This window comes from Tupaia chinensis, unplaced genomic scaffold (genome assembly GCF_000334495.1).
Source record: "Tupaia chinensis unplaced genomic scaffold, TupChi_1.0 Scaffold000568_1, whole genome shotgun sequence".
NCBI lineage: Eukaryota > Metazoa > Chordata > Mammalia > Scandentia > Tupaiidae > Tupaia > Tupaia belangeri.
The window spans coordinates 1472070-1483679 of NW_006160082.1; the positions used below are offsets into that span (position 1 = coordinate 1472070).

At 46.4% G+C, this 11610-nt stretch overlaps 1 protein-coding gene across 1 annotated transcript in view; it reads right to left on the minus strand.

Moving 5' to 3' along the window:
- Positions 1-11610, minus strand: part of TDP1 (tyrosyl-DNA phosphodiesterase 1) — a gene marked incomplete in the record, with an annotated part of 91122 nt that overhangs the window by 78616 nt on the left and 896 nt on the right. The window contains 2 exon segments of the mRNA XM_014591402.2: positions 5898-5953; positions 7476-7519. Coding sequence (XP_014446888.1) covers positions 5898-5953; positions 7476-7519 — 100 coding nt within the window.

Genomic DNA, 11610 nt, shown 5'->3' on the forward strand with positions numbered 1-11610 from the left:
GCGGCTTAAACTCACACAGGGTGTGTGTGCGTGTGTGCCCAAGATCCTGAGAGGAGAATGGAGGAGAAGGGATTGCGGCATGGCCATCCCCCCTGGGGGGTGATTTCTCGCTTTCTGTTTCTCTGTCTCTCTGGCAAGCGCATGCGCCCTATAGCAAAAACCTCTCAAAAAAGCAAACAAACAAAAACAAAACAAAACAAAAAACCAAAAACAACAACCCTGGCACCAGCAGATTGGCATAATGGTTATATTGTGGATTCCCATGTAGTTGACAGTGGTTTGAGACCCAGATCCAGCGGGTGAAAACTCACACCTGGTGCGTGTGTGTGCGTGTGTACCCAAGATCCAGAGAGGAGAATGGAAGAGGAGGAGAAGGGATTGTGGCGTGGCCTTCCCCCCCCAGGTGGGGTGACTTCTTGCTCTCTGTCTCTCTATTTCTGGCAAGCACATGCACGCTATAGCAAAAATCTCTCTAAAAAATTTAAATAAATAAATAAGTGGCCAGTCAGCTGAGGCCAGCAGGTATTGTGATGGTTAAGGGGCTGGATTCCCAAATGGCCAACCATGGATCAAGTCCCAGACCTGGCAGCTTGAAAATCACAACAAACAAATAGATAAACACGTGTTTAAAAATAAATTAAAAAATAAAAATTAGGCCAGTCGGTGGCACAGTGGTTAAGGTGGCTGGGTCCCACATACCAACTTCACAGTTCAAGTGCTAGACCCTGTGGCTAGAAAAACACACAGAACACGTGTGCATGCATGCCCCATATTCCCAAAGAAAAATGGAGCAGAGGATACTGTGGCACAGCCGTCCTCCATGGGTGGAAATGCTTTCTTACTTTCTCCCTCCCTCTCTTCTCTATGAATGTTCATGTTCTCTTTAAACAGAAAACCAGCCAAACAAAAACTAACAATTTTAAGCTGTGCTCACAGGACACTCACAGAAACCCAGTCACCAAACTGCCTCCCGAGGTCCTGCTCAGGGCTGAAATCCAGGTTTCGGGAAGCACACTGACAAACTAGAGGCAACCACAAGGGTCAAAGCAGCACCAAAATACGCTTGTCCTTGAATTCTATTCTTCTATCAACTTTCCGAAGTCCCCTTGTATGAGTCACTGACGTGTATAAGGGGGAGATTTATCTTAGGTGGCTCCGGAGGGGGGGAATTAGGACCAGTGTGTGGGAGATAGAGTTCAGATGCACATAAAGAACTCTTTCCATCTAGGAGGGGTATGTACAAATGGACTGGCTCTCTCACGAAGTATTTACACCGAGACTAGACAAATGTCTGCTGGGGATGCCAGCAAGAGGGCTTCTGCACGAGGTGGGAGAATGAGTCAAGTTCAGACTCAAGTGCCTTGCAGCTCTCAGACCAAGCGCGCGCTCACCTGGCAGAGGGCAATGTTCTCGTAAGGCTTCGCCCGGGCGTGTAAGTGAGCCTTAGCTTCTCGCTTATCACCGTGCACAAGCAGGATTGGTTTCTTCCTGAAAAGACGTCAGATGTAGTTAAAACCCACCGTGTGCGAAGCCGGACTCTTGCCTGGTTCAGGAATGCTAGCTGACTTCCCGCCTGACACCTGCTCTGCCTAGCACGCTGACTGACACAGTGCTAACAAGATCGGCTCACGTTCCCTCCGTCACGTTTATGTGGGGTCACATGGGTCTACAGTTCTATGGGGACCGAGAGGGGTTGTGACTCGAGTCCTTGAGTAATTTCCTTTGGTCCAAAAGGGACACATGGGCAGCCCTGTGTTAATAGATTCCAGTGCGAATAAAGTAACAATATACAATTACTATTGTATAGTGTCATGCTATTTTCTTTCCCTTCTTTTAGACCGAATAATGAATTACTTCCACACTGTACTTGTGGTCACCAAATTCCTACTGTGTGCTATGCTCTGCCCTAGACTCAGGTTACAGCAGTGAACAGGCCCACGACACGACTTAGGCTTGTAAATGGAAGTTATCAAGGTATGTTGAAAATGCTACATGGGCTGAGAGAATCCTTAATCCAAAAATCCAAAATCTGAGATGCTCCAAAATCCAAAACGTTATTGAACGCCGATATGTTGCCTCAATTGAAAAATTCCACACCTGCCTTGTGTGACACCTCACAATCAAAACACTGTCATATAAAAATATTACGCAATTATCATAAATGAATTCTGTGTTAATACTTGGGTCCTATCCTCAAGAGAGATTATGCATATGCAAACATTCCAAAATCCAAAATCTGGTTCTAAGCATTACGGATAAGGGTGACTGAACCTGTAATTTAGAATTACAACGACCATACAAAAGCACTCCTCAGGAATAGATTTCAAAAGCTTTTAAAGCATCATTGATCTTTTCTGACGAAGGCAGAATAATTCTCTACCGCACGCAAAGGGACAACACCAAACTAGAAGGAAATCTGACAGAAAATGCACTCCTAGTATGAATGTCCAACTACCCTGTGTTCAAAAGCTTTATTCTAACTTGACAGGTAAAATAAAACTATGGAACATGCATTTCTAAGTTTTATTTCCTATTTGGAAAAAATTGTACAAGGAAGTAACCTAAGTGGCCAGTCTGGAGCATGGTGGCTGAGGCATCTGGGTCCCATGTGGCCAACTGTGTCATCTGAGTCCTGGACCCAGAGGCTTGAAAAACTCGGAGTGCGTGTGTGCGTGCACGTGTGTGCCGAAAATCCCAAGAGGGAAGAATAAGGTAAAAATGATTATAGCTTGTCCATTCCCCATGGAGGGTGCTTTCTCCTTTTCCCACGGTCTTTCTCCAGTGAATGCCCATGGCCTCTGGCAAATTTTAAAAGAAAATAATGTAAGAAATATTGATGCACCTGTCTTTAAAAAGTAAGAGATTGGGCCAGCACGTGGTGTGGTGGTTGAGGAGCCAGACTCCCACATGGCTGACCACAGTTCGAGTTCCACATCTAGAGGCTTAAAACTCATGCCAGGCCTGAGTGCCCAAAATCCCAAGAGGAGAACGGAGAAGGGACTACAGTGTGGCCATGCTCCCTGCACGGTGATTTCTTGCTTTCTGTCTCTCTGTCTCTGGAGTGAGCACACGTGCCCAAAAATCTCTCTCAGAAAAGCAAGAGATTAAACAATCTTGACAGTTGAAGTCCTCATTAACCCCCTCCCAGTTATCGGCTGTATGAATTATTAGAAGAAGGCAGCCGCTAGGCCTCGTGAAGTACGGACCTCTATGATCTCAATGTTTTTATACAGCCACTCCTCACTAAATGACCTACGTGTTTAAAGACCACCAGACTTAAAGTCGTTTCTGTGGAGTCAGGACTCCCCTTTCTGGGTCTGGGTCTTGGGAATCCCATGTTTCAGTCTTTGTCTTGGTCCTGCGGTCGGTTAGCATTCACCTGCACTCATACATGTTTGATTTACAAATGTGGACTTCATCGTGCAGCCATAGTCCTATTCAGAATAACTAAAAGCGATTGTGCCAAGTCTGTATTATAGTGGGGTGTCTCGTCACTCTCTGGCACTGACCTAATGTACCCATTCTGCAGGGATGGAATTAACACTACTCTGTGTGCCACCAGAGGGTGTCTATTGCAAGACACACATTCTGTCACACCATGACAAACCACAAGACATCTGCCTTTAGGCCCCTCACTTATGGACCACTTCGCTTAATGACCTCGTCACAGGAACAGAACTTGGTCGCTAAGTGAGGAGGCCCTGTATACAAATTCTGGTTGTTTTCCCCCAAGAAGTGGCAACAGGGGATAGAGGCAGAGGGAGGACTCCTCTGTCCCTTGACTTCAATGACTAAGAGTCCAGTGGATACCGTATTCATCTGCCAGGACCGCCGTAACAAAGCACCACAACCAGGGGGCTTAACCATCAGAAAGGCACTGCCTCACAGTTCTGAGGCCGAAGTCCCGAACAAGGTGTCAGCGGGGGTGGTTCCGAGGACTGTGAGCAAGAATCAGTTTCAGGCCTCTCTCAGCTTTTGGTCGCCTCAGGTGTTCCTTGTCACGTGGCATTCTCTGCATGTCTCCATAGCCTTCCGTGTCTCTGTGCCCACATATCCCTTCCCACGAGGACAGTAGTCATTCCACATTGTCACCCAGCCTTACGACCTCCATTAACTTGATAACTTTTGTAAAGACCCCAGTGCCGGGTAAGATCGCATTCTGAGGCACTGGGGCTTAGGACTCCAACACGTCTGTATCGAGACGTGTCGATTCAATCCGTAACAGACACTGAAGGAACAGTGGTCTACACTCGCCAACATTCTCAAGGGGTGACAACTGATTTCAAGTCCTCTGAGGAGCAGAGAGGGCAAGAACTGAGAGTACCAGGGCAACACCCACGCTAGTTACTGCCAGGAGGAGCCGGTGGCAGCGACAGCTCGTTGTCTGGTATGCATTCTTCTTTCCTTCTTCTCTAACAAAACCCTGATTTTATTCAGGATAAGATGTGCCAGCTGAAAGTGTGTGTTTCCAGCCTCTTTTTAGAACTGTTACCACCATGTGAGACTGGACTCTGCTCAATGAAACACAATCAGGTGCTGTGTGGGACTTCCAGAAAGGCTGCTGTAGAGGAGCACAGCTGAGATGCAGGCCTTTGTATCCTCCTCCACTTTTCCTCTGTCCCGTTATCTGGAACACAGATGAGTGAGCTGGAGCACCAGCTGCCCTCCTGGACCACGAGGTACCTCTGCTGTCATACACCAGGATGGTGCAACAGAAAGACAAAAGAACCTTGGGGCCCCAAGGCAGACCAAAAATGTCTATCATCCGAACTCTTTGGCTGCACATATTAATTTCTGCCTTGTTTAAGCCAGTTACTTTGGGGTTTTTGTTAAATGCAGCTAACACTAATCCCCAAGTTATGCATCAAATATAAGCCCTTACGTGCCAAAGCCACTTGGGAAACTTCAACAGCATTTTCTCTACTGTTAATGACAAAGGTTTTCATAATCTGGTCCTAAATGCACCAAGGATTTGGAGGACCCTGACAATCATTTTTCTTGCACATGTATTTGTCTATCCTTCTTGCTATTACAGGGCTTTGCCACATACAATGTTAGAAACGGGGTGACTGGCATGTCACAGTGCGTGGTGCTGTTTTTAATTTAGTCTGTATTTCCTAACACGAGGCAGAAGACAGAACTGAAGACCCATCACCTCCGCTATGACCCTCCACAGTTCCTAAACTACAGGGAAAGTCATTTGAGAAACACAAACAGATCCTCAAAACACTACGACACAGCACAGCAGCACGGGTGGACTAAGTAAAGTGGGGCATCCTGTCCACAGGTTGGCATGCTTACGGGCCTAGAAAACACGTGGAGATGAGCTTTTCCCCCATATTAATTTGCACATAAATTTCTGTTACATGAGTTGAAATTTGTCCTTATCTTTTTCTGGACAGAGCACAGAGGAAAATGCTAAAAATCTGTAAAAAGAATACATGTCAATAAGTAGATCAGAAAATGCTTTTTTTTAAAAAAATTGAATGACTGTATAATGTCAATGGTTTTTTTTAAAAAAAAAGTATTTAAAAAGATGGTCACCAGCAGGTGACATAGTGGTTAAGGCACTAGACTCCCACGTGGTCAACCACGGTTCGAGTCCTGGACCCAGCAGTTTGAAACTCACATTGTGTGTGTGTGTGTGTGTGTGTGTGTGCGCCCAAAGTCCCAAGAGAACAGAAGAGAAAGGATTGTGGCATGGCCATCCTCTTGGGGGGGTGATTTCCTGCTTCCTGTTTTTCTCGCTTTCTGTTTCTCTCACTGGTGGGCGCATGCACCCTATAATAAAAATCTCTCTTTCCCCCAAAATAAAAAGATGGTCTGCCCTTGCCTGAGAAATACAAATCTTGTGTTTCAAAGCCTCATTACCGTTTATGTCATCCTGGGGAACTCACCTGAATTCGGGTGGATACTGTTTTACGAGCCAGTCCACGTCAAAGCAGTAGTTAAACTAGATGGGAGAAAACAAAAGTAACTAAGCAGTCCACAAGGACAATAGTTCAGTAATTTTTCTCCATATATTTTTTTAGGTTCCTGTCATGATGTGTGTATGCTTGCCAGAGAGAGTGGGAAAGTGAGAAATCACCCTCCGGGGTGACGGACACGCAGTAATCCTTCTCTATTCTCCTCTCTCAGGATGTCGGGCAGCACATACACGTGTCTGGTGAGATTTTCAAGCCACCAGGCCCGGGACTCCCACGGCACTTGGCCATGTGGGAATCCAGAGCCCTAATCACCAACCTCGCCTGCTGGCCCTCAGTTCATTTGTTAAACTGAAAGAAACCTGAAAATAATGATATGCTATACATATTTATAAACCTGGAACAGTTATGCTGTAATACTCACAAATAAACCTAAAACTTATCTTGAAAGGAAAACATTAAAGGAATCTGAACAAATGGAGCCAAATGCACGTACAAATAGCTTCTAGAAAATGATCTCTGCACACTTTGGCAGCATTTGTACTTGTCAGTAGAGTGTTACACGTCGTGTCTAACAGCCTGAGATTAATTTACATAAAAGGGCTTATAAATTGATCCCTTTTCCCCAAGGTGATTATAAAAAGACAGACACCCGAGATGAAGATCCCAGGATTTTTAGAAAAGAACATTTCCTTTCAGGCCCTCTTATTAGCAAGCTTTGTACACAGGCAGCTGGGACTGGACACTCACCAGGCTTGGAACAATTAGATCTTGAACATACACTCTGTGGTGGTATTCTTCATGGGCCCCTACCCCCTCGTCTGGGTAATCCGGGCCACAGGAACTCAATATAGCTGAAGAACACCACAAACACACCCCACCTTCCATGTGCAGACCAGGACTCTGGGACAAGCCAAACATGAAAGCCACAGACAGCTTTCCTCAGGGAGGTGGCTCTTTCGTCTGTTTACTTGACAGGCTGCGCATTAGCATAGTCTGCCAACACAGAGATGCCAGCGTGTCCGGCGGGAACTTACGAACATACGAAAGTACCTTAAATTCTTGTTCTTTTTTATTGGATCATCAGAAAAGTCATGACATATTATTGCAAAGAAAAATAGGTCATGACTAAAACATGTCATGACTTTTCCGATGATCCCTAGTATAGAATTTTCTATTTTTCTAAATGAAACTTGACATGGCCATCACTACTCTCCCCATAGTGCCTCAGGAGGGCTGCACCAGAGTCCCATGAGATTATGTGTCCCACAGAGTAAGTCTTTTAGGCAGCAATGTCCCAAAGGGACTTCTCGGTCAGTCCCCATGGCTTGTCCAACAATCAGAGGCTCTACCGACAGTGGCATCCATGTTCTATGTCAATGGCTACAAATCCCACCACTGGGCGCCTGGTGCCAGACACCAGGTATGTGCCATCCTGGGGACCACGGACGGACTGAGGCACAGGGCCCCACCTCTCATATTTCCTATTTCCTAACGGAATTGTTTCTGTTCCCTTGCCTGAAGAAAAACACAACTTAATCATAAACTCACCTGAGCTGAAGAAACAAGCGTTCCAAATAGAGGAGATAAAATATCTGAGAAGATAAAACACACGCATAAAAACCTGCACTCAGATAAAATCACCCAGATATAGCGACTGCAGTTAATTTATTCAACACAATCAAGATTCGGGTCAGAAAACAGAACACGGAAGTTACTACAAAGCTAGACTTTAACATTTCAAAAGTTAAAACAGGGCCAGCAGGTGGCATGGTCGTTAAGGCACTGGACTCCCACATGGCTGCCCATGGTTCGAGTCCCAGACCTGGCAGCTGGTTTTCTTACTTCCTCTCTGGTGAGCATGTGTGCCCTGTAGCAAAATAAATAATAATGATAAACGTTCATTTTTACCTCTTTCAAGTACTCATTTAAGTCCTTCTCCAGGAGCCCTCCCAACCCAGCTCTAACAAGACCACTGTCCCCTGGGCCTGAGAGCATGTGCCTCCTGTGAGTGGAAGGAGCAGACTACCATGCTGCCCTCAGGTGCGGGGTCTTCTCCAGCATCTGTCAGAGGCCCCACTTGCACCCACTTGAGCGTGACTTCAGATGGGCTGGAGTGCACGTCTCAGAAACTACAAGAACACGAGCATCGGTTTTAACAGCTGCCACCATACAGGACCTGTTAAGTGCCAATCACTGTTCTCATCACATCATGTCAGTCATCCTCTGAGGGAGGGTCTGTTATTCCTGTTTTATACATGAAGAAAGTCCCCTCAGGACAGTGCCCAGGGCCCCCCAGCTAGGAAGGGTTTGAACACAGGCTGTCTGGCTCCTGCATGTCTGCTCTCACCTATCAACCCGCCTGAGGGTCAAGTGTGGGCTCATTCATTTACCACAGGCATGCACCAGTGTGTCCTGTGTTGGAGACACTGAGCCGGACGTTTAAGTACAAAGATATTAAAAGAACAATAAAACTACTCTTAAAGAAGTTTCTCTCTTCGGGCCAGCAGATGGCAAAGTGGTTAATGTGCCAGACTCCCACATGGCCAACCGTGGTTTGAGTCCCAGACCTGGCGGCTTTAAAATCATTCTGGGCACGTGTGTGTTGTGTGCCCAAAATCCCGAGAGAAGGTGGGATTGCAGCATGGCCATCACCTCCCAGGTGGTGATTTCTCATTTTCCCCATCTCTGTTTCCAGTGAGGGCACATGACCTACGGCAAAAACTCTTCAAAAAAAAAAAAAAAGTCCTCCCTTATTGACAAAGCTGTACAATTAAGAGATACATTGCAATACATTCTTCCATTTTGCCCTCAACAATCTCTCTTTCTACCTTTTAAAACTGTATCCATTTCTCAGGGGCCAACTGAAGCCTCTTTCCTCCAGGAAATCTAAATGATCTATAATCATGGCATGTGTTAAGAATGATGTTACCAAGCAGCGCAAATTCAGAAGCCGGGATGCCTGGATTCAAATTCCAGCTCTGCCATTTGCCTGCCCTGTGACCTCAGACAACCTTATGAACTGCAGATCCCTCACCTCTCCAAGGAGGACAGGGCAGCATCAGCTCACACGGCTGCTGTGAGGGTTAAAGACAACGAGAGATGAAAAAGCTCCTCTTACAATGTCACCTCCGTATCCTGGTGCTAACAGCCACTCTGTCATTTTATTATATACAGAACTCTGCATGGTTCTCCATGTCCTGTGTCATCTCTCTCAGACGAAAAAAAAAAAAACACGGACAACTGCAAACAACCTATAGAACCAGTCTCTACAGCATGAAATTAAATACACTAATTTTACACATCTATACACAGAATACACACAATTATGTATATGGAATATGAAAAGTGATGGCAGCTGGGGGCCAGCAGGTGGCGTAGCGGTTAAAGCACTGCACTGCCATATGGCTGACTATGGTTTGAGTCCTGGACCTGGCTTGCAACTCAAGCTGGGCGCAAGTGAGTGTGTGAGCCCCAAATCTCAGGAGGATGGAGAAGGGACTGCAATGTGAACATTCCCCCTGCAGGGGGTGGTGATTTCTTGCTTTCTGTCTCTGTTGAGTACATGCGCCCTATAGCAATCTCTATTTTAAAAAAGTGATGACAGCAAACAATCTATTCTTGGTAAGAGCCAGAAAACAAATTAATCTCAAATATGGTAATAATGCTTACTGTGTGTATTCACATATTTGCTCCCATTTGTCTGAATCCCCAGTTTAACCGCGAGTAAAGCTGAAATGTGGAGAGCGTCAGGCCAGTGTTAACTGTGCAGTAAGAGCAGTAAGGCTGCAAATCTTGTCTTTGATGTCAGAGCTCCTGCTGTTCCCCCTGCAGGTGCTCCCCAGGGAATGAAGAGCCGAACAAAGACCAGCTTGTGATTCATAACGGAAACATCTATTTGCACTAGGGTACTCATTTTTGCTTCTCTCCAGAAAGCAAAACCAGGCTTTCCAACAGTGGTTGTCCACTTTGACGGGGCACTAGAATTATCTGAAGAGCTTGTTAAGTCAGAGCGCGGGGCGGCCACAGCAGCATGGCAGTAAGGCAAGGCTCTGATACCACCGTCACGCGGAAAGGCCCAGGTTTGCAGGTAGGCCCCTGTGTGCGCCTGGCATGTGCCATGCATGTGCTCGTGACATAGGCTGAGGCTGGGGCTGGGATCACGGCATGGCCATCCTGTTAGCGCTGTTTCTGTGCAGACAGCAGGCCCACAAACATGGGGACTGTCCCTAAAACCCGCTGGACTTTCTATACAAAGTGTGGTAAGCACCAACCTCATAAAGTGACACAGCACGCAAAGGGCAAGGGCTCTCCGTGTGCTCAGGGAAAGCGGCGTTCTGACAGGGAGTGGAGTGGCTGTGGTGGACAGACCAAGCCTATGTTCCAGAAAAAGGCAAAGACTACAAAGGAGATTGTGCTAGGCTTGAATGTGCTGAGCCCAACTGCAGATCTAAGAGAACGCTGGCTAATAAGAGATGTGAGCATTTTGAACTGGGAGGAGATAAGAAGAGAAAGGATCAAGTGATCCAGTTCTAAGCTCCATCTTTTTTTTTGGAGAGATTTTCGCTACAGGGCGCGTGCGCTCGCCAGACAGAGAGAGACATAGAGACAGAAAGCGAGAAATCACCTCCACCAGGGGAGATGGTCACGCCGCAATCCCTTCTCCTCCATTCTCCTCTCGGGATCTTGGGCACGCACGCACACGCGCCTGGCGTGAGTTGTAAGCCACCGGGTCCGGGACGCGAACCGCAGTTGACTACGTGGGAGTCCAGCGACATAGCCATTACGCTAACTGCTGGTTCCCCTAAGCCCCATCTTTAAGATGACAAAATCTTGAGGTGAACAATTACCTCATTTGATTACTGTTGATCTTTTTGTAAGGGAATAAAGTAATCAATCAAATTCCCATTGTGGAGAAATTTCATTCATGGGGAGGGGGGTGGAATCCTGTTAGAGATGCCCACCTGTCTCTGTCACTTTATCTCGTGAAGACAATTTTAAAAAATGAGGTTTATTCAATTGGTCAGGGGTGGAGACTGAGGAATCTGCATTTTAAAAGTTTGTTTATGCCTTTCACAAGACAGACAGAGAGACAAGCATCCCCGGGAGCGCTGCATGCTGTGCTCCGCCCCACCACCTCCTCAGCCAGCCAAGGTCAACAGGGAACCGAACTCCTGATCTTCCACATGAATTCAGCACACTTGAGCACCATGTTATCACGCACCACCTGGCAGCTGGGAATTCCCGTACAAGTTCCAGGAGGTGCTGATGCTGCTGGCCCAGGACCGTGGAGAACCACTGTATGAAGCATTTGCTCCTTTGTTGTTACGGCATTATTGATCAAGTTGAATCTTTAAAAGTTAAACAGTTCTAAACACTGTGCTAAGTGTTACGAGGAGCTGTTACAAGGTGTTGGGAAACACTATGATTGCCTTACCTAAGTAGTTAGCTGTCAAACTAATGCACTTGCTGGTCAAAAATACATTTATTTATTTATATATAGGTTTTTCTTCTTTTTTCTTTTTTTTTTTTTTTTTCTAAGGAGCCAGACAAACTGAGGGACAGTGAGAAATCACCTGACAAGGGGGTGGTTGCATTGCAATCCCCTCTCCTCTAGTCTCCTCTCCGGGTTTTGGATATGCACACTCACACCTGGTGTGTTTCAAGCTGCCAGGTCTGGGACTCG